General features: G+C 39.9%; 1 protein-coding gene across 1 annotated transcript; it reads right to left on the bottom strand.

Annotated features, from left to right (window-relative positions):
* Positions 1–426: 426 nt before the first annotated feature.
* On the bottom strand, positions 427–15,750 carry LRRC58 (leucine rich repeat containing 58). The gene is made up of 4 exons (XM_034411145.3): positions 14,716–15,750; positions 9,356–9,484; positions 5,604–5,881; positions 427–3,556 (listed from the first exon to the last, which is right to left on the bottom strand). The coding sequence occupies exons 1-4, from the start codon at positions 15,177–15,179 to the stop codon at positions 3,348–3,350; spliced, it is 1,080 nt and encodes a 359-aa protein (XP_034267036.1). The 5' UTR covers positions 15,180–15,750; the 3' UTR covers positions 427–3,347.
* Positions 15,751–23,921: the final 8,171 nt, after the last annotated feature.

Here is a 23,921-nt window from a genome sequence, read left to right as displayed (position 1 = left end):
CATCACGAGCCTAGAACTTCTCTAAGGGTATTGAAACCATGTCTTCTAAATCTAATGTGTTCAAAATTTCTCTTTCTATACAATCTATGTTATTATTATTTTTATATACAACTAAGCGTGCTATACAAATATGAATGTTCCTTCTTGGCAGTTTCTAAGATAGAAACTTTATTATTACACTATAAACATTGGTCTGAACAGCAATAATCACCATGACTGTAAAAAAACCAGCATGATAAAAATGATTATTTTTCATTGTTGGATAAATATTTTTGATCCATTATCCTAAATAGAATATAAATTAAAAAGACAAAGATATCCTTTGGCAAGCAATCTAAGGTATTTAAAAAATTTAAGAAATCAGAAAAGCCACTTAATTTTTTTAAAAGAAAGAGTGATAAGCATAAAGCAAGGCACGTTAAAATATTCAGCAAGAAAATTGTTTAAAATTTAATTAGAGGGAAATATAAATATACAAAAACTATACAAATTGCTTCAGGTATTGTCTCCAAACTTTCTGTACAGATTCTAAGGTGCTAATTTTTAATTTATAAATTCTCCCTCTGGCATTAATGGATAAAGAAATGATTGGAAGAAAACACAGCAAGAGAAATGAGGTCATTAAGGACATTCAGATTTGACATTTTTTTATGCCATGGAAAGAATCAAAACAAAATCTAAATAATGCTTTAATGAAAACTTATATGCCTGTGGGTGGAGCATATGTACAAATCATACACATGTACAAACAATATTTTCAATCATAGTTTAGAATAAAATCAATCCATGGAAAAACCAGAAAAATTATATTGCCTAAACTTATTATCAAAAAATGCCAGATTAAACAAGAATCAATATTAGGTTTTACCTGTATAGGACTGACATGAAATAGTATCAAGATTCCATTAAACACATAAATCATTAATAAATTAACAGAAAAAATAGAGATATTATACCTAAGAAAAACAATAAAATTCAGTTAGATTGTATCTTAATTGGAATCAACATAAATGTCACCGAATAATTTACAAACATTCTAAGTTCTCCAAAATCTTGAATTGGGCTGATATAACATAACACAATTAGAGGAAAGAAGTATGAGACTCTCTCTCAAGATGGAAATTGCAGACTGAATGAATATATGCCTACATGCATCAGTTGTAACTATAATGCTAAAATGAAATAATAATCATGTTCAAGTCTGAAAACACTCCCTTTAAAACTATTTCTAAGCCTTAGTGAATGTATAGGAGTTAATTCTAAATTGAGGTTGCAATATTGATTTTATGGAAAAATCAATATGGGTTTTATTGGAAAAATCCAATAAAGGATTTTTCCTTTTGATCATTTTAGTAAATTAGATTATATTAACAAGGGAACATGGGGAAAATATATATTGCTGTTAAAAGCAGCATTTCTTAAATGCATATAAAGACATTCTTTGTAAAACCAGATCATTCTTGTTCTCTAGATGCTAAAGATCTTGCAGTACACTATTGTATTGTGGTTGGCTGAGGTTGGTGGAAACCAGAGTTCAATAACATTTGAATCTAAATATAAATTAATCTGATAGGGGATTCTGGCCCAAGATGCATACCACGTTCACTCTGTAAGATTTCTTTCTATATATACAGTATATATGTATGAAATCAGCCATTGAAATGGCTGGAATGGTTCTGAAATGAGCCATTTCAAAGACTTGTGAGTAAATGATATATATGTATCCATGCAAGTCCACAAACCAATCCTATCAAACAGAAAATCTTTCACTGGAGGCAGAAGCCACAATGGAAAAGCACAAATAGCTGTAGATCCCAATTTCTTTTACAAGTCTTGCAATAATCCCAGTAATAATACTGCATTCCTTTCTCCCTAAAATGCCGGGATCTTTCTGTGTCAGATTCCCTTCTCACTTATACATATAGATTTCTATGTAGCTGAGAGCATTCCAAACGTCATTCAGAAAAGAATCTGTCCATTGCAAAAGTATTACTTTTAATCAGCACTCAACATGTGATTACTATTGATAATATTCATTCAATATGCAAAAGAAATACCGCTTCTGGAAAGACTGAAGACCCCAAACAAACCTGTGAAAAAGAGCATATCTACTGTAAAGAAAGGAGAGTTGTGTGCTGAAAAATGATTGCATAACTTTATCAACACTGTCACTGATAAACCTAGTGATGCCTAATAACAGCAACTCCTCTGTGAATATTTATCTTTTGTAGACACTAGACATATCCCTAAATGTATGAGGTATCTTCAATACTTCAACATGCTTAGAAATGTGAGGCAGGAAATTTGGATCAGAGTCTTGCAAAAAGGCAATGCACATATGATAAAATCTAATGTGAGTATAAATAAGGGAAGAGAGGAAGCATATAATGTAAGTAACTTTGCAGTAAAGAGAACGGAAGAAATAAATGGATTGGTAAAAATCTGATTTTTATACTTATGTTAAACGTATGGCTACATAGATAATTACAAACCCAAGGAAGGCACTAATGATGATAGCATAATACAGACATTGGAAACTTTCCCAATTCTGCTGAACCATAACTTTCAAGAGCACTAGCCATAGGGAGCACTGCAGCAGCCCACTGAATTTAGCCCCTGTGGAAGAAATTGGGACAATTTAACTGGCAAAATAGAGTTTTTCTGTTTGTCAGTCTTTCACCATGCACACATTTCATACACACACCTATTTCAGTTTTTTGTCAAAAAATAGCAAAAGTGCTACCAAAAAAGCAATAATTTTGCTGCTATATATTTGGAGATACAATTTAGGAATGCACTGAAGGACAGAAAAATGGAGCTGGTATAAAAATATGGAAAGGCACATTAATGCTGTTATAGCATAGCATTTGATCATAGGCAGTGAAGCCAAATAAAGAAGGAAGTAACACATTTTGATATTTGTGCATTTTGGAGGAAGTTTGTTAAAAATAAATATATAAAGCCCAAGCACCTTTATGGGAAGACCAATATTCAAGTAGGATAGTTGCTTAACACATTACTAAAGAACTCCCACTCTGTATTCTTACATAAGTATTAGTGTTATCTCAGTGACTAAGATAATCCACTTCAAAGCCAGTATCAAAGATGAAGTTTAAAATATCTCTAACAAGTAACCAATACCAAGAATTCCTGAAACATCTCAAGCTTTAAGAGTATTCTTCCAGACAGCAAGCTGTAAGAAGTCTTTTTACTAATTTCTCCCTAAGGCATTTAGTGGCTTTCTTATGGATGCATTTTCTACAGGTGCATTTTCTGTGAATGATATAACATAGGCAAGCCCATTCCTCAGGACATCAGGCACTTGCTTCTTGTATTATCTCTTCTTCCTATCCCAAAAGAACCTTTTGCATCCTGCGTGCAGCAACAATGGCTTCATCTTCTGAATCAGATTCACTCTGGGAATTAGAACTCTGAGATGCAGAACTGTAAGGAGAAGAACACTCTGGGGAACAAAGGTAGTGCATCAGTGGAACGCGGTACTTCCCACAGAAGTCGACAAATTTTATTTGGCGGACACAGCTGTCAAAATAGACTCCTAAAAAGAGATGAAAGGATGTTCTTAAAATAGAGTTTGCGGTTATTGTATAAACATGGGCATACATCATGTTTCATGGTCTGCTAAACTGAATCAAGTCAATGGCACAGTTGTCTTTCTTGTTTGAGGGGGATCTATGGCTGGCTGGTTGGCTATAAGCTGTCGGCTACCAGCTTTTTAAACGTATCACTAACTTATTTCAATCCAGCTACACCTTTCTTTGAAAGATGCAAAAATTAAATTGCTCATCAATGTTTCAGATTGGATTGAGATATAGAGACTAAAAACCTATCCACTTCTATTTAGAAATAAACACCACTGAGTTCAATGTAAGCAACATGTTTATTGTACAAAAAAAATCAGCAGTTCCATAGCATCTTTTTTGACTAACAAGTTTTATTAAAAGGCATAAGCTTTTAACATGAAGGCACAAGTTACAAAAACATGCCTTTTAATAAAGTCTAGAATCTGACAGTTCTAAGTAACTGGAACACAAATTATAAAAATTGGCATTTTCACCCAGAAATGTTGATAGCCTTATGGCAGGATGATCGTTCTTGAAAGCAAGCCTGGATTTTATTTATACTTTTTAAAGCTTCTCTTCTGCTTTGCTTTTTATCTCTAAAAGTTAACCGGCTGATTAAATGCTGGTTTATTTTAACCCCTGCTGGACTTTATCTGTTGTCCTTTTGCTTTACATTTGATCTTTTTGGCTGTTTTGAATAATTCTTGCTTCCATAAGGAAGTAATGGCATATTTCTGGCTAATGAAAAGTGTTTGGACTTGATTTACATTTATGTGGGATATATATAGGGATTTTGCCTTTTATTAACTTGCAAAAAGTTTGGAGGGGGTTTTTTTATTTTTTTTATCTTGGATCAAAACATTCAAAAATATTCTCCCTGTCTCTCCATATTCTCACTCTGAGGAATATTACTTCAATGTTCTTTGTTCCCTGTCTCTGAGGAGTTTTATCTCTCATTGCTGTTACATGAGAGCATATTGTATCAGATTGCAGACAAGTAAATGTGGCTGGCCTTTGAAAAAAGACTGGTAATATACAAACCCAAGTTGAAAACTTTTTTAAAATATTTGACAAAATAATAATGTTGCAAAAAATGTCCAGATGCAAGTAACTGTAGTTAAAACACCTTCACAAATGGAATTTGATTTAAAAGTGGCAGATTCTGTGAAAGAGACTTACAGACTTAGAAATGACTGAGGGGATTGCACATGCCTTCCTGAAGTTCAGGCCTCCATTCCTTTATAACAGCAGAAAACTAACTGAATGGTAAGTGATCAATTGGTTTCCCCTAAAAACACTGAAGGAGATTGGGAATAGATTTATCATAGTCAGCCCAGAAAACAATTTCATCTGAACTTTTTTGGGAAGGTAGATCGACTTTGGAGAATGGATTTATTATATTAAACTGGATAACAATTGATAAATTGATAAAAGATGGTATTAAGAAACAAACGTGGATATTTGATTCAGGACAAATCATAATTATTTGTTGGAATTATCTGGGATAGATAAGAAGCTGTGGTAAACTTTCTACAAGTTGAATACAATAATAGTTTGTTAACAGAGGGTTTTGAAATTTTACTCGTCTTTTTTGTTGTTCTACCTGTTAACTGTTTTGCCATTAATATGGTAGATAAATGACAGGTTAATAATTTGCAAATAGAATTAGAAGTTTAAAAATGTTTTGGGCCTGTTTTGCAAGGGATGGGAAACTAATATTGTTGCAATATATTTATCAGTGTTCAGCGGGGGGGGGGGGCTAATATGTGTATATGTTTGTGTCTTTTTTTTAATGCAACTTTAAAATGTTTTGTTTTTTGTTTGTTCTTGTTAAAAAATTGAGTTTCATATTTTAACTTTTTTTAATAAAAATAAAAATTACTGAGTTATTTTGATTTTTTAAATTTTAAGCTTAGCACTTAGTAAAAAAAAAACCCATTAAAATGGTTCCCCAAATGTCTGGGGAAAATGCTATTGATTTCTAAACGTAATATTCTCTTAAAAGCAGAGAAAATAATGTACCTCCACATTTAGGATTAGGACAATTGCTGGCCAGACGCAAATATCGAAGGAGATTTCCAGGGAGATCACTAGCAATGTAAGGAATATTGCGAGTTTTGATAGTGCGTCCAGCCAGTTCTTGGAGGCTTGGAGGATTGTAGGTCAATTCACGGACAAACCTCACAACCAAAGGATTCCCACGCAAACTCAATTCTTCAAGCTGAACTAGATTCAGGATCTCCCGAGGAAGATATGTCAGTAAATTATTGTGGAGGCTAAGAGAGCGAAGTGAATGCAACCTGGAAATGAGAGACAGGAAAAATTATAAGACTCTACCATCAGGTATACCAAAATGAGCAACAAACTCTCTTTCAGGATGATAGATATTATCTACCTGTGAATTAAACAATGCACTTCCCTAATATGCATAGTGGAGCTATTATATAACTATGAACGCACAGAATGATTTCTCTGTGGAGTTTACAGTGCTAATATAGAATGTTTCTGCATTTTCTGAACACACTATATTCCTTATTAATTTTTAGAGTAATGAAACTGCTTTTTAAAGTAATTAAAAAACACACTTTTAAAAACTTAGTCATTAAAAAACACGAGTCTAATTTATAATATACCAAAATAGGACCATATACATGGCTCCATAACAAATATATGTACTTTTGAGTGTAATAGATTTAGGGCATTATCCTGATTACACTTATTAAATACTGCAATTTTATCAAAGGAGACAAAGTTGAACAGGCACAATGTATTTGCAAGAAAGTTTCTGTTTTCTTGCTAGTGCCTATTAATTTTAGCATGAAAATCCAGACACTTACCAACATGCTGTTTGACAATCTGGTCAAAAACTTGCCTACTGTAAATGTCAGTATCAGATCTGTAGTTTTCAAATCCTTCTGAAGATGGGTTTGCCTCCTCCAGTGTTCTAGGATTTCATATAACCTTCTGGAGTTCTTAAAGATTACTAAGACTGGTACTGCAACCACTTCTGCAAGTTTGTTCAGTACAGTGCTGTAGAATGTAAGCCAACTGGTCCTGAATTTGTTTAAATTATATGTAATCATCATTTAGCAACCACAATTGGTACCAGCTGCTCTGGCAAGCAATCATTAAATGAGAAATCACATCACTGTGAATATCAGGCACAAGCAACCAGAACCATTTGTGAATAGTCTCAAGCAGAAGCTTTATTTTAATCACCTATGTGATTTTTCCTTTCAAACAGTCAGATAAAGCTTCAGAAATTTTTGGGGAGGTCAGACCTGTGCCGTTTTTTTGAAGTGTAAGGAGTCTAAGCTCAGCAACCTCTTAACCCCTCCTTCCAGTTGGAGTTGGAGATTCCAGCACAATGACTCTGCTTTCCTTTTGCCCATTTCCCACCCTTTAGAATGCTGATGCTGGGATAACTAGCAAGAATGGAATTAATGTTTGTGTTTATGTTTGTTGGAGAAAGGGATTACAAGAGAGTAAGTAGGCTCACAATGCGGAATACACATCAAAATAATTGGCATCCCAGAGCACACTTGGAGCTAGGAGTTGCAAGTGCTCTACCCAAACAGCTGATGTATTTCCCTGCTTACTCTCTTGCTGATGTTTTCCTGTTTACTCTTGTAATTCCTGCTTAATCTTGTAATCCCTTTATCTCCAAACTTTCTGCTCTGCAGGTGGGAGCCACAGGACAATGTATACAGACTGTAATGATAATCGCATGACTGAGGGACACAGTGAAGATCATCAATGTGACACTGGTTGTAATTTTTTTTTTGCACCATGGAAACCAAATGGATACTGAATGAAGCAGTTGGTAAGCAAGTCTAAGGTCTCTTCTTGTTTATCCTAAATTACCCTTCTCTCATTCCCCTGCAGTATAATGACCAGCTAGGGCTCCATTTACCCTCAGAGGGAAAATAGACACAAAATAGGAGAAATTCTGCCTTCTCACCATTATGCATTACTGCTGCACCACTTTCTCTTTAAAAGTACCTTGTTTTACTTTAATGTCTAATGTACATAAAGAACCATTTTTATTATTTCGGGTATCTCTTGCAAGCTTCACCACATACTGAGTTTTAGCCTTTTACAGTTTCTTGACACCATTACCTCTTTGGTTATGTTTTCTTTCTTCCATTTTCTGTAAATTTTGCTTTTCCTCTGAAATATTTGAGAAATTGCATATATACACACTGGTATCTTTGAATTTATCCTGTTTTTCTGTTCCCATTTTCCTGAATACTTTTTTTGAGGAATTCAAACCAATGGATCTGATCCACCTTCCTTTAAAGTTCATTAAAATCCATTTTCGAAGTTCAGTTTTTAGGTGGCCCTTCTCAACTGCTCCTTTAGATATCATGAATTCAAGGAAAACTTTACTTTCAGTATATTTGATTCTGTGTTTTAGCTACATTTTCTTTTTATTCTCATTTGATATCCCCCTGATGAGATGGTGAGATTCCTTTTCAGGTTTTATAAGCCGTATCCTATCTCTTCTCAGCAATCCTTTCTGAAAATAGCAAGAGCCCTTGTCAACTTCCTGTTTGTTTTCCCTATTTGCTTGCTTAGTAAATAATGTGTACAAATTATTCTCCATTACTGCTGATAACGAATCCCACAACATAGTTGCATTATTCACTATTCGCACTATTTGAATTGATAGTTCTATGGAAAATAGGGTGCAAGTAGTCCTTGTTTAATGACCTCTTGTTCAGCAACGTTTCAAAGTTATAACAAACTGAAGGAAACTTATGACTAGTCCTTGAAGTCTGGCCATCCCAGCACCTCCACAGGCATGTAATCATATTCTGGGTGCTTGGCAACTCACTTACATTTATGATGACTCAAGGTCACATGATTGCAACCTTCCTTGAAGTCTTCCCAAAAGTAAATTTGTTGGAGAAGCTGGCAAGGTCACAAGTTGCTTGGGTCTTTCCTACCTACCCACTTCACACAGCCCCTCTGCGCCTGTGCTGCATCTCCCCAGTTACTCACACACCCTCCTGAGTCTTGTTGAACTTATGCTTCATCTCCCCAGCCACTTGCACACCCTTGAACACTCTCCCCAGGTGTTCTGCTACACTCTTGCTATGATTACCTGGCAACTCACACACCTTTCTTACCCGGCAGCAGCCATCTCAAGTCCAGTTGTCCATTTCCATCACATTTGTACCCTCCCTGAGCCTTACTGCACTTGTGCTGCATCTCCATGGCTACCCATACACCCAATCTCCCACTGAAAGTAGACTCTTACCTGCCTGTGGCCTGCTTACAACCCACTTAGGACTTGCAAAGAGGTACTTGCTTAACAAGCCACAATCCTCCTTTAGGGACTGCATGGATTGCCATCACGCTTTACATTATGACAGTATTGCTTACTAATGGAAATTTTGGTCCCAAATGCTGTTGTAACTCAAGCACTATCTGTAATCAGTTTCAGCTCAATTGAAATAGTATATATACCAATATTATAATAGTATATAATTTTCACTAAATCACTAAATCAAATATTACACTATTTGAGCTCACATTAATTGCAACCTACCAGTATTGTTTATAGATCAGTATGTACAATTATTGTACAATTTTCTGATTGTAGTGCTGCAATGAATTACACCTTTTCGGCATTGTGAGATTGTGTTATTATATTGAAGATATTCTCCTTTTCATACAAAAACACTTCAAAAGAAAATATCATCAGTTTTTTACACAACTAAATTTAGGACATAGATATCAGAAAGAGTAACATGGCTAGAAATACTCACTGTGCCAACTGAGGTGGAATACTCTGTATCCTGTTATCACAGAGGACTAGATAATTTAGTGAAGACAGGTTTGCTAACTCTGGTGGAATGGAAGTAATGAAATTTCCTCCAAGATACAAAAATTCTAAACTGAAAGAGAAACGAAAATCAATACCTAAAATTTGCATCCATTTCTGACAGAGTACTGATTCAGCATGTCATTTAGAACATAAATCAGTGGACATCAACCCTTTTATATATATTACAAAATGATTATATTAAAGAAACTTTAATAAACAAATAAACTTGAAAACAAAGTAAGAAGAAATGGTTCATCAGGTTAAGTTTCTCTAGATAAATTCCTTCAATTAAAAAAAATGCTATCAGGAAAATAATAATGATGAAAAATAATTTTTCTCCCTCTCCAAACTCTGATATGTGCCTCCCAAAAAGAATTTCTATCTGCCAGACAGTTGTTGAAACCACTCAGAAAATCAATACTCAGGAAAGTTTTACAAGGTGCTCAAAGCAGTCAGTGTCCGGTAAATGTAAAAGTTATGGAACATGCATTCTGAAGTCAGGAAGTGAACTCAGTCTTTGTATTTGTATTCCAATTTGGATACAAGTACAGGAGCCATAGTTTGCATTATGACACATGGTTTGTCATTCCTTTCCCATCCCTTTGAAGATGCTTGTGCTTAAAGCTGTACTACAGGAACATAGCAGAAGTCTGGATTGATGTATTTCTGATTGATCATAATCCTATTTTAGAGGAGGTTTCAAAGATTTCAAAGACAATAAAATGCCCTGCCAGTTTGCTGAGTGAGATGTGAGATGCCAAGGTGACTTTCATATCTTCTTTGTTTATGTCTGTTGAAGGATTTGGGAGGAGTCATTTGACACCTGATCCAGTAATGCCAGTGGTACATTGACATTGACAATATTGATATCAGGCAAATATGTTTTATTTTCCTCCAGAAATACAAAAGGAAAAAAAGAAAAATAAGTCATGGTTGGGCAAAGCCTATATAAACCCTAAGTGAGGCTAGAGAGCCAACTGCTGTGTTCCTCCTCTAATAAAGCTTATTGGATTTATTTTGAGTTCCATTTAGATTACTCCTTCATCTATTACCAATTGATAACTGGCACGAACCACATTGGCCCACATCAAATTATAAATAAGAAATTGTTTTTATGCCTCTTCAGTATGTGGGAGAAAGAGAACTTTGATCTTGAAGGGATACAGAGTATTTTTTTCCTTATAAGTACATTCTGTCTGCTTATAAGCTCAAGTCAGCACATAAAAACTAACTTGGTGGAAGCAATTGGCACAAGGTTACCTGTTAAATTTCACAAATGAATAGATACTTGGACCTAGATCTCTAAATGCTGCATTAGAGTGTAGTTAACTTTGTGGCAAAGCTTAGCTCTATTAACGATTCTTTATTAATAGTAACAATACTTTAATATTTAAACACATAACCATAATGTTCAGAAATTGTATGCCTCTAAATACACAAAATTAATTACCAGGTAATATTCAGCTTTACAGATTAACAGAGTTGGAAGGGACCTTATAGGTCATCTAGTCCAACCCTCATCCAAGCAGAAGACCCTACACCATTTCTGACAAATAGCAATCCAATCTCTTCTTGAAGGCCTCTAGTGATGAAGCTCCCACAACTTCTGAAGTCAAGTTGTTCCATTGGTTGATAGTTCTCATTGTCAGAAAATTTCTTATTTCTAGGTTGAAATTCTCCTTGATCAGTTTCCATCCATTATTCCTTGTCTGGCCTTTAGATGCCTTGGAAAATAGCTTTACCTAATAGTGGCAGCCCCTCAAATATTGGAACACTGCTATCTTGTCTCCCTTGGTCCTTCTCTTCACTAGACTAGCCATGCCCAGTTCTTTAACCGTTTTTCATGTTTTAGTCTCCAATCCCTAATCATCCTGGTTGCTCTTCTCTGCACTTTTTCTAGAGTCTTAACATCTTTCTTATAGTGTGGTGGCCAAAACGGGATGCAGCATTCTAAGTGTGGTCTTACTAAGGCTTTATAGAGTGGTTTATATATTTAGTATATGGCAAATACATGGACTTATAGTAGTTCAAATGTTAATGTCCAGTCCACCCAGCCATTCAAGGACAAGGTGGTCTACGTTGAAAAAAATCAAACATTGAGCTGATGTAAGCTCTTGATGGACATTTGGACACAATGTGATGGATATTTTGTCAAGGAGCACCACAGTCACACTGGGGGGTAGAGACAAGACCCCACTAAAACAATGAGTCCTGGCAGACACCATGTTGGGTACGGATTCTGTTCAGAGTTGACCAATGCTGGCGAGGAAGGTCAAAAACTGACACCTTTTGTGATGCTAGTTTGCGTCCTCGTGGTGCACTCTGGGTGTGAACCATTCGGAAGTGTGAACCGAATGACTAGCAACAATTGGCAGCCAGATTACATTGAAGAATTGTCAGTTAATGATAGTTTGCAGAACTCCTGGCTCTCTAAATACATGGCAACAAAATGGGCCTTTTCAGGCCTAAAGGACAAGATAGATTGGGGACATTGTCAGAATACAGAGTGGTATTAGTACCTCACTTGATCTTGATTGTATCCCTCTGTTAATGCAATTTAGGATTGTATTGGCTTTTTTGGCTGCCACTGCACACTGCTGGCTCATAGTTAACTGGTTGTCCATGAAGACTCCAAGATCCCTCTCACAGTTACTGCTATTAAGCCTGTACTTTTGATTTTTCTTGCCTAAGTGTAAGACTTTACTTTTCTCTACATTGAATTTCATTTTGTTAGATAGGGCCCAGAGTTAAAGTCTGTCAAGGCTGTTAGCTATTCCCGTCAAGTTAATATCATCTGCAAATTTGATAAGTTCCCCTTCTATTCCCTCATCTAAGTCGTTTATGAAAATATTGAAGGGTACTGGGCCTAAGATGGAACCTTGTGGTACCCCACTGCTTACTTCCCTTCATGTAGATGAGGACCCATTAAAGGACTACTCATTGAGTACGGTTTGTCAACCAGTTATGAATCCATCTGGTGGTGATGCTATCTATCCCACTTTTTTCTAGATTATTAAGAAGTAGGTTTCTTAAATTTGAAGGCAATGCCTGGATTACCTTCATACCAAAATGGAGAATACCAGCAGAAAATTAATAGACGGTGAGAAAAATATACTGACATGTTCATCTGCAAATCAGCTATAAATAATTAAATTCTAAAAGAAAATGGAATTGTGCAAAATATTAAACATATACTTATCAAATATTATTTCTAACATTATTCTAAAATCATTTTCAAGAGGATGTTGTACTATTTTTTCTAACTTTACAGAACCTCTTAAATATATATAGCAAACTGATCATACTAAGAAGGAAGAACATAGGAAACTACAATGAGAGATCAGAAGAGATTAAACAAACTATCCCTGGGTTGAAATATTGGCAAAGGTGACTAGAAAACAAGCTATAGACTAAAATGATGAAAACTGGAACAACTGTATTTGAACTGGAAGCTAGGCTTCCAATTGCACATTTGCACTCTCATTCCTGAGACATGTCCTCCCCTTCACAAAAATTTCTTTTTACTTGAGTGTGTCATGATTCTATGACTAGGACCCTTGAAGAATAAAAATTCCTGAGAATTGATGCACACTCAGATCCATTATACTCCCAAGAATCATTGTTCATGTCCCAGGCTTCTTATGGTCTCTCACTGATATTTCCTATTTTTTGCTTTTCAGTGTAATTAATATGCTTTATTTCCAAAACAGCAGAACAGAGGAAAAAACTTATTGTGACTGAACATTCCTAGCATTATAATATATAAAGCAGATAGTAGGAAGAAAATAAAAATAGATACTGTATAAATTGAGGACTAACCCCCCTCACTGTTTTCATTACAAGGCATCTATATGAACAAAATTAAAATCACAATATTCATTAAATATACAGATAAAGAGAAAATTCAAAATACAATAATAGATTAAACTAAACAAATTTGGTCTAAATTGGCCACAAATACTCTTCCCTGTCTGTTGAAAAAGAATCATTTTCAACCATTACTTCCTGAAGTGAGGCTGTATTTTTTAATTGAAATGTGAAAATATGGAAAAGAGGAAGAAACTTAACTTCTGCATTTCACCAGAGAAAAATTGATTCAAAGTAACAATTTTGTAGATGGCCAAATTGAAATTTCCAAATAAAAAATTTATGAATTTATTTTTAAACTACAATTCTCCTATAACATAAGCCTCCTATGAATAAAGGGACTAAAACAAAGCTCATAATCTAATATTGTATCTTTGTGAGTACGTGTGAATCTATCTAGCTATATCATGGAGCATTAAGTGGTGGTAATGAACCAATCCATTCATAAATGAAAGTAAAATTCAATTCTCAAACTCATCACAAGGACATTTCTGAAACTCTTATATTAAATCATAACTGAAGTCAAAATGAATTAAAGTGTTGAAATTACCTGAAAGATTGCCTATTTCCATACTGTAATGTTTGCTCTACATTCTTTTGTAGATTTTACTACAGATACAAGTTCAGCAGATTGTATAGTTATAGTTAACTAATATAGTTATGAAACAAGCTGCTGCAAGTTGAAAAATACAAAACTTTTTGAATAGCCTGAATGAAAAAAAAATATGAGAAAATCTATTTTTCCATCTAAGCTATTCAAAGAATGTTGTATTTTTTATAAATATTATCTTTGCACCGTTTGATATTTTTTAAAGCCATTCAAATATGTTGTATTAAGTGGCATTCAACCAAAGCTACAAAAACCCAGATGGCTACTAAATGGCCATGAAGGGCAGGGAGAAGTCTCAGCTCTCTGCTGCCAACTATTGGTTACCTATATTTTAGCAGTCCACAAGTAGTCTAATATAGAAGTTCTAAATAACCCAATAATTATAATTTATTAAACTTGTATCCTATCAGTGAAACAAAGAAATTACAACAAAATCAGTAAAAGATAAATATGGCAATGAAGGGAGGCCTCTCCCCCGCCAATAGCATGGTTGAAGAAGCAAATAATAAATTCACTTTTTGTTCAAGAGATTACTGGGAGTTTATGTATAGAACAGTCCCAGATTATCAACACTGAAGGAAAATACCGAATGAGTTGATGCCCCACTTGAAATAACTCGGTAGTATAAAATCACTGAGACCTCCTAAAAGATGCGTGCCTTGACTGAAGCAGAGCTCACAATTCGAGGAGCAGCAAAAAGCCCCGCGTTGTCTATCGTGGTGACTGGTGCACCTCCCACAAAATGCAGCCTAAGCTTTGGCTCGGAAGGTCGCCCGCGGCCGGCTTCCCCGGGGGCTCTTGGCCCCTTTTCCCAGCCGGCTCACCTGCTAAGCTCCTGGATGGCGGGGGGGATGCTCTGGAGCCGGTTGCTCCCCAGGCTGAGGCTCTGGAGGCGGGAGAGGCCCAGGAGCGAGGCGGGGAAGTGCGTGAACCGGTTGCCGCTCAAGTTGAGGACGCGCAAGGACCGGCCCAGGGGGGCGCTGGCCAGGCCCTTCGGGAGGGACCCGCGGCACCCCAACCGGTTGTTCTTTGCCAGCAGCGTGTGCAGATGCGCCAGGTCCAGCAGCTCGGGGCCCAGCACCGACAGCCCCGTCCCGCTCACGTCCAAGACCTCCAGGGCCGGATACCAGCTCCCGAGCCCCGCGGGCAGCTCGCCCGCCGGGGACAGCCATGAAGCGGGGAGCACCAGGCGCCGCGAGGACTGCTCCGCGGCGCCCCTCGGCCGAAGCTCGCCTTCCTCGCCCGCTCTTCGGGCTTCGGCTTCGGCCTGCCCTCCTTCCTCCGCCATCTCGTCAAGACCGAGCCCCGGAATCTGAGTACGACCGCGCTCGTGGGGCCCTGAGTAGCAGAACGTCAAGCCGCGCTTCGGCCGCTTTCTCCTGCAATCGGTCGAGACTTATACAGGTTCCCGGGCTGCTCCCGCAGGAACGGGCTGACCCGCTGACGGAGGGTGTTTCTGGTTCGGCTTTTCCGAGGGGCGCCCTGGAGGTCAGGGGCGCAATGTGCTGTCAGTGACTTCCACGGGCATTTTTCAACCGTAGGTCTTTGGCTGGCGCATCTTCCCCAACCTGCTCGACCTCTTTTTTCCTTGCAGTGTAAATTTGCTGTTCAGTATTTATTCCATTCAGAAACTATTGAATTTTACTTTTTTTGTTTTAGCAAGGTGACTTTTTCATACTGTACAGTTGACAATTTCGCATGGTTTTTTGTGAAAAATACTCCCGTACAGAAACATGGGAAGCCACTTTATACTAAAGAGGGTTAGGGATCCATCTAGCTGGGTGTTGGGTACATAGGCAATGCACCCAATTCAAAGGAACAGTTGTGGGCAGTAGTGAAATCCAAATTTTTTTACTACCGGTTCTGTGGGCGTGGCTTGGTGGGCGTGGCAGGAGAAGGATATTGAAAAATCTCCATTCCCACCCCACTCTGCGGCCAGTCAGAGGTGGTATTTGCCAGTTCTCTGAACTATTCAAAATTTCCGCTACCTGTTCTCCAGAACCTTTCAGAACCTGCTGGATTTCACCCCTGGTTGAGGGCCTTTCCAGGTAAAGCTAGTGAGACTCCAGTGTGAAACACTTGGGGTCTACTGTTAATCAGTACACAGGTACAGTGGTACCTAGCCACTCATCTGGGATTCGTTCCTAGAGATACAACTAGTACTAAAAATGGATATTGAGTAAACCATGTGATCCTTTATTTCAGCCCAAAGGAGTAGTGAGTCATGAGGCAGGTGACGCCAGCCAGTTCTACCTTGAGCGTCAAGTACTGGTAGAAAGATGAACATTGGGAAAAGATTTTTGCTTCAAAACACATTGAGTATTGAATTCGTTGAGATTTGAAGCATTCAAATACCGAGATCTGGCTGTAGTCCCCACCTTATAACCATTCATTTAGCAGCCATTTGAAGTTACAACATCTCTGAAAAAAGTGATGACTGGTTCTTAGGTCCAACACAGCATCTCCACGGTCACATGTTCAAAATTTGGGCACTTGGCAACTGTCATGTATTTATAACAGATGCAGCATGCCAGGGTTACCTGATCATCATTTGCAACTTTCCAGCTAGCTTTGGTCAAGTAAAGTCAGTGAGGTAAGCTGGATTTGCTTAGTGACTATATGATTCACTTAACTGCAGTGATTCACTTAAAAGGCTATTGCTTAAAGCATTGTAAGCCGCCCTAAGTCTCCGGAGAAGGGCGGCATATAAATTGAACCAATAAAAAATAAATAAATAAATAAAAACCATGACAAAAAGGGTGGTAAAATCAGGTGTGTCTTATTCAACAATCGCCTTGCTTAGCCACAGAAATTTTGGTTCCAACTGTGGTCATAAGTTGATGATTACCTGTAGTTTAGAGGCCTCTAACCTTTGGCAGGAATTCCTATGGGAGTTTATTCAGTGCATTAAGCACCCACCAGCAAACAAGCATCCACAAGCAAATATTCAAAATGCTACAAATTTCTGTGTTTGTTCCTGTCTTGATTTTGCATAAAGCAACAAGACCAGATTTCTTACTTATATATAGTAGCAACCAAATTCTGAGAATTTCCATCTCCAGTGTGTATACCAATACTAGTAATATTTATTCAGTAGCTAAAGAACTATAAAGCATAAACAGAATAAAAAAAAGTGACTGTATATTTTGGTTATCATCTGTTTCTAGAAGTGTTATTGGTTAGCTCAGGCCTGTCAAACTAGTGGCCCATGGGCCGAATGCGTCATACACAGGCCATGTCTATCCAGGTTCTGCAAAAAGCATCACAATACGCCATGATACATCAGATGTTGCGATCAAGTTTGACACCCTTGGGTTAGCTCTTTTTAAATAAATGCTTTGCAATGGGAAATAATGGCTCATGATTCCGTTGACAGTTGCAAAACAAAATGGCAGCTCAGAGCTGAAACTCCGAGGCTAGGAGGGAGATGTTTCAACATTTTCAAGAGTGTGGGCGTCAATTAACCATCCACAGACCCCCCTCCCAGCAAGCTGAGGTATTTTCGGCTCAATAGAGCTGTGGATGGAGCCCAAGGATAAAACCCGAGCCAAGCCCGAAGATCAGCTGTTTGTCAGTAAAAAGACTGAGGGCGGTGGGGAGAATGTCAACATCAAAGCCTGGCTGTCATGACCGGGTCAACCACTGAGTCTAATACAGCTGATGAAATGGTTGGCGAGACGGTGGCAACAGCGACTCCGGATAGGGTGTTGATAATGATGCCTGGGCTAATAGGCGCTGCATGTAGCAACACGGCGGCGATGATGTCTATAGCAAGGGGGATTACCACAATGGCGAGGGGAATGGCGCTAATGGCAGCGACGGCGACGGCAACACCAGGAGGCTGCAAGGAAGCCCTCGTTAATAGAGGAGAGGGCAATGCTGCAAAGGCTATAAATGTTAGGATCCCTTCAACCTCAAGGGATCTGTTGCACTCCTCTTTCTTGAAACTCTGAGGACTTATTAAATTAATTGAACTAAGTAGCCTGAGCAAGGTGATGGATAGGGACTGAGGATTACAAACAGGAGATGATGACTTACTCTCCCCCTCAACTGTCCCTCTCTCCTTTATCAGATCTAGATCTATTACGACCACTCAGCGTTAACTTGCAATTCTTAGATCGATCTGCAGCTTTATTTACCACCTATTCCCCAAGATTACCCTGATTATTTAACCCTAAATATTTTGTCCAGTGGCTCTGCCTTACTTTTTTGATCTAATCCTCGGCCATCGCTGGTATCAGGACTGGAGGAGATACAGACATCGAGAGTCTTGGATTATGGGGAGATAGACCACCTTCTCTTTGTTTGTTTCAAATGGTTTGGTCACTGTGAGAGGACGTCCCTTTGAGACCTCTATCCCCACCTCCTTTGGATGGACTTACTACAACCACAAGACTTCCCATCGTCGTGAGAGGGCGATGATGTTCCGATGTATTGACATTTGTAACATACTGGTCTCCCTTTTACATCTATTTCCTCCCTTATTTTAAATTACCTGTCTTAACCATCTCTAACACTCTTAGAAGAAAATGATCCTTCATCTCCTTCAACTCGCTCCTATCTTTGATGTATTCAACTGCGGAGCTCCTTGCACTGCGAGATTCCCCCCTCTCGCATGTCTGGCCCTCTCAGTTATCGAGGGCCGCCCTTGAGGACGGGTTTTGGAACCCTGAGAGGTGGTTTGCAAAAAACCGACGGCTTTGGGGTTTTTTAGATAAATCTTTAAGTTCTATTTTAAGGGGTTCTGGGAGGGATTGTGGGAATGGATCTGGGGGGATCCATAAATCCACTGAAAGGGGTAATGGGTCTGATAATCATGGTGGGGAGGATGGGGACAGAAATCTGACAAGGATGCAGGGGGATGAAGCGATGGGCATTAGCATAGTAAGTGGGAGGGGCAGATATGACGGCTGCAGGGGGCCATATTATGTTTCGGGAGTGCACACTCGTTGTTTACGAGCGATTGCCCACTCCGACCCCCAAAGCACTGCTCGTTTCCCGGGTTGTTCAGAGTCTCAGACCCTGGGTCTACGGCTGATGTTATGTAATGCCAGGTCAGTGGTAAATAAAGCCCCCCTCATTCATGATCTTATTTCAGAGGGGGGTGCTGACCTGGCAGGGATTACGGAGACCTGGTTAGGCCAGGAGGGAGGAGTTCCCCTTGTGGAAATGTGCCCGCCAGGTTTCCATGCATTCCATCAGCCAAGGACTCAGGGAAGGGGTGGGGGAGTGGCAGCAATCATTAGAGAAAGTCTTTGCCCGAGGGAGGCCACTGTTCCTCAGATAGCCGGATGTGAGTCCCTCCTTGTGAAGTGGGGTCGGGGGATTCAGATGGGCCTACTGATTGCGTACCTGGCTCCCTGCCACGTAACAGCGGTCCTGCCTGAGCTGCTCAACATTATAGCCGGGGTGGCGGTGGAAACCCCCAGACTTATTGTTATGGGGGATTTTAACCTGCCATCCACTGGTGAGATGTCGGAGACGGCTCGGGAGTTCATGGCTTCCATGACGGCCATGGACCTGACCCAGGTAGTTCAAGGCCCCACCCACTTGGGGAATCACACTCTGGACTTGATTTTTGTCTCTGATCAGTGGCTGAATGATCTAAGAATAGGGGATATAGACATCAAGCCCTTGTCATGGTCTGATCATTCTCTCCTTCACATGGACTTTCAAGTCACTTCCACCCACCGCAGGGAGACGGAACCAACCAAATGGTTCCGTCCCAGGTGCCTGATGGACCCCGAAAGGTTCCTGACGGAGCTTGGGCCATTTCCTGAGACTCTGGCTCACAACTCGACTGAGGACCTGGTGGTCGCCTGGGACAGGGCGGCTACTGGGGCCTTGGACCGCATTGTGCCTTTGCGGCCTCTGACCCGATGCCGATCTCGTCTAGCTCCTTGGTTTTCCGAGGAGCTGAGAGAGATGAAGTGTCGGAAAAGACGCCTGGAGAGCAATTGGAGGACAAGCCGATCTGAATCTGACAGGTGAGATCTTATATTAAGACCTACCTAGTGGCGATAAGAGCGGTGAAGTCTAGCTACTTCTCCGCTCTTATTGCATCTGCAGAGAACCGCCCAGCTGTGCTGTTTAGGGTGACCCGCTCCCTACTTCAGGTGGGGGTACGGGAAGATCCCTTAAAGGGTCGAGCTGAGGATTTTGTACAATTCCTGCATGATAAAGTCGCTTAGATTCGGGAAGGCCTGGACTCCGATTGGGTAGATCCAGGGGAGGAGACGGGGGCAGGTCTTGAGAGCGTTATCTGGGAAGAGTTTGACTCTGTGGCTCCTGAGGACGTGGACAGGATTCTGGGCAAGCTTAACGCTGCCACATGTTTATTGGACCCGTGTCCCTCCTGGTTGGTACTGGCCTCCCGGGAGGTTACACGAGGCTGGCTCCAGGGGATTATAAATGCTTCTCTGAGTGAGGGTGTCTTTCCCGCCGCCTTGAAAGAGGCGGTTGTGAAGCCCCTCCTCAAGAAGCCTTCCCTGGACCCGGCTATATTATCAAATTATCGTCCAGTCTCCAATCTTCGCTTTGTTGCGAAGGTTGTTGAGAGTGTGGTGGCGCGACAACTACCCCGATACCTGGATGAAGTTGTCTATCTGGATCCATTCCAGTCGGGCTTCAGGTCACGATACAGCACGGAAACAGCATTGGTCGCATTGGTGGATGATCTCTGGAGGGCTCGGGACAGAGGTTGCTCCTCTATCCTGGTCCTATTAGATCTCTCAGGGGCTTTTGATACCATCGACCATGGTATCTTACTGCACCGGCTGGAGGGGTTAGGAATAGGGGGCACCGTGCTTCGGTGGTTCTCCTCCTTCCTCTCTGAACGTTCGCAGTTTGTGTTGGCAGGGGGGCAGAGGTCGACCTCGAGGCACCTTATTTGTGGGGTGCCGCAAGGGTCAGTCCTCTCACCCCTTCTGTTCAACATTTATGTAAAACCGCTAGGCGAGATCATCCATGGTTTTGGGGTGAGTGTTCATCAGTATGCTGATGACACACAGCTATACATTTCCACCCCAGACCACCCCAATGATGCCCTTGCTGTGATGTCCCGTTGCCTGGAGGCCATGCGGATCTGGATGGGGAGAAACAAGCTCAGACTCAACCCCTCCAAGACCGAGTGGCTGTGGCTTCCGGCGTCCCGGTATAGTCAGCTGGTACCATTACTGACAATAGGGGATGAGATCTTGCTCCCCACAGAGAGGGCCCGCAACTTGGGTGTCCTCCTGGATTCACGGTTATCTTTAGAAGATCATTTGACGGCCGTGGCCAGGGGTGCCTTTTATCAGGTTCGCCTGATCCGCCAGTTGCGTCCCTTTCTGGATCGGGACGCCTTGCACACGGTCACTCATGCCCTAGTTACCTCCCGTATGGACTACTGTAATGCTCTCTACATGGGGCTCCCTGTGAAAAGCACCCGGAGGCTCCAACTGGTCCAGAACGTAGCCGCACGGGTGATTATGGGCACAGCTTGTTACGCCCATGTAACACCTGTCCTACAGGAGCTGCACTGGCTCCCGGTGGTCTTCCGGGTGCGATTCAAGGTGTTAGTTATCACCTTTAAAGCGCTCCATGGCTTAGGACCTGGGTACCTACGAGACCGTCTTTTGCCACCAATAGCCTCCCACCGACCAGTTCGTTCTCACAGGGAGGGACTACTCAGGGTACCGTCAGTCAAATTATGTCGACTGGCGACTCCCAGGGGGAGGGCCTTCTCTGTGGGGGCTCCAACCCTTTGGAATGAACTGTCCCCGGAGATACGGAATATCCCTGATCTCCGTGTTTTCCGCCGTGCCCCCAAGACCCTGATGTTCCAACAGGCGGGGCTAAACATACGAACATGTGAATGATTTTTTAAATGTTATCTAATTCTGGGTCTTATTTAATTGACCAAACTAAGTAATAATTTTAATTAGCAATTTTATGATGTTTGTGTGTCTATATTTTTCTTGACTGTACACCGCCTTGAGTCCTACGGGAGAAAGGCGGTATAGAAATATAATAAATAAATAATAAATAAATAAATAAATTTAAAAAGACAGCTGCTGCCCCTCCTGCAGATGCCTATGATGTCATGCTAAGCTAGAAGCTGTTTATCTTGGTGTGCTTGTTGCCCTACAAAAATAGCTTGGCTTTCAGTAGAAGTCTTTCCATAGACAAATATTACATATTTATTTGCATAGATATTTAATTGTATGAAATTTTACCTGAGTCTGAAATGATGCAGTTCAGAGATAGGTTTGGTTTTTCATAGAAAGCTATAATCTAAACCAAACAACCTTGCCTCTAATAGCCAAAATTTGCAAGGATAGAATCAGAAAAGCTGACTCAGAATGAATTAAGACTTGCAACAAATGCAAACAACAACAAAAAAGTTTCAGTATGTAAGGAACAAGAAAAAGGTCAAGGAAATAACTGGTCTACTAATGGGAGACGATGGCAAGAAAGCAACAAGAAGAAAGTGGAACTGCTTAATTTCTTCTTTGCCTCTGTCTTCACCCAAAAGGAAAAAATAGTCCAACCTAACAAAAGCAATACCATGGAGACAGAACAGGAATGCAGATCAAAATAGGCAAGAAATTGGAAAGAAAACACTATCTACTCTAAACAAGTTCAAATTGTCAGGAACAGATGGTTTAATCTGAGGGTTCCGAAGGAGATGTGATCTTGGAATCACTGAATGAAATCTTTCACTACTCCTGGAACATGAGGGAACTGCCAGAGGACTGGAAAACTGTTCCAACCTACAAAAAAGGGGAAAAGTGGAAACTAAAGACCAATCAGCTTGACATCAATACCCAAGAAAATCCTGAAAAAGATAATCAAGCAGTGAATTTGTGAGCATCAAGAAATTAACAAGGTGATTATCAGAAGCCAGCATGCGTTTGTTAAAAAGAGATCACTCCAGACAAACCTTATTGTCTTCTTTGATAAAGTGACTAAATTAATGGATCAGTGAAACATTGTAGATATAGTATACTTAGACTTCAGTAAGGCATTTGAAAAATAGACCATTGTAGAGAACTTCTTGGTAAGATAGAAAAATGTGAGATAGAAAATACCACCACCAGATGAAGTTGCAGTTTAGTGACCAACCACACTCCTTATGTATTCCTGAATGAAACTATTTCTACATGGAAAGAAGCATGTAATGGGGTACCTAAGATTCTGTTTTGGGGCCAGTGGTCTCTAACATCTTCATAAATGAACTAGATGAGCGGATAGAAGGGGAGCTCACCAGATCTGCAGGTGACACCAAGTTGGGGGGAATTGCTAACGCTTTGCTAAGACTTTGGATTCAAGATTCAGTAGGATCTTGATAGACTTGACACTGGGCCCTAGCCAACATGCAGTTCAGTGATGAGGAAAGTAAGGTGCCTGCCCTTAGGCAGGAAAAACCAAATGCAGAAGTACTAAGTAGGCTGTACCTGGCTCAGCAGTAGTAACTGTGAGAGAGATCTAGGTGTCCTAGTGGACCACCAATTAAGCAGGAACTAGCAGTGTGCTGCAGCTGCCAAAAAAGCCAATGCAGTCTAGGCTACATCAATAGAGGGATAACATTTGCTCCAATAGTACATAAAGAGAATTCTATCAAGATATTTAAATCTAATTATGAATAAATTATGAATAAATATTAAGACTTCAAACCACAGCATGCTTACAATGATACAAGTTAATGATCAGACCAAGTTAACGCAAGACTTCAGCACATATACTATTTGGCCATCCAATACGATTGCTTAACTTTTGAGGAAGAATAAACTTTTATTCAAGTAGTTCCCAAGGTAATTCTTTCATAAAGAGAAGGAAATCAAAAACACCTATCGCTAGGTGGACCTTTCTTTGGACTTTACAGTACATATGACCCAGAATGTAATCCTAATGATGAATTTCTTCAACATGATTTAGGACCTTGGAGGTTTTCTAATCCAACCTCCTGCTCAAACTATGCATTTGTACAGAAACAAGAGTCCAATTCCTTTCTTAAGCATATGCAAAAACAACAACAATGCTTTTGATG

The sequence above is a fragment of the Pantherophis guttatus genome, chromosome 2 (genome assembly GCF_059756535.1).
Source record: "Pantherophis guttatus breed Tessera chromosome 2, ASM5975653v1, whole genome shotgun sequence".
NCBI classification, from domain to species: Eukaryota; Metazoa; Chordata; class Lepidosauria; order Squamata; family Colubridae; genus Pantherophis; species Pantherophis guttatus.
Note: the sequence above shows the minus strand (reverse complement) of the source record. Positions and strands in the feature narration are given on the sequence as shown.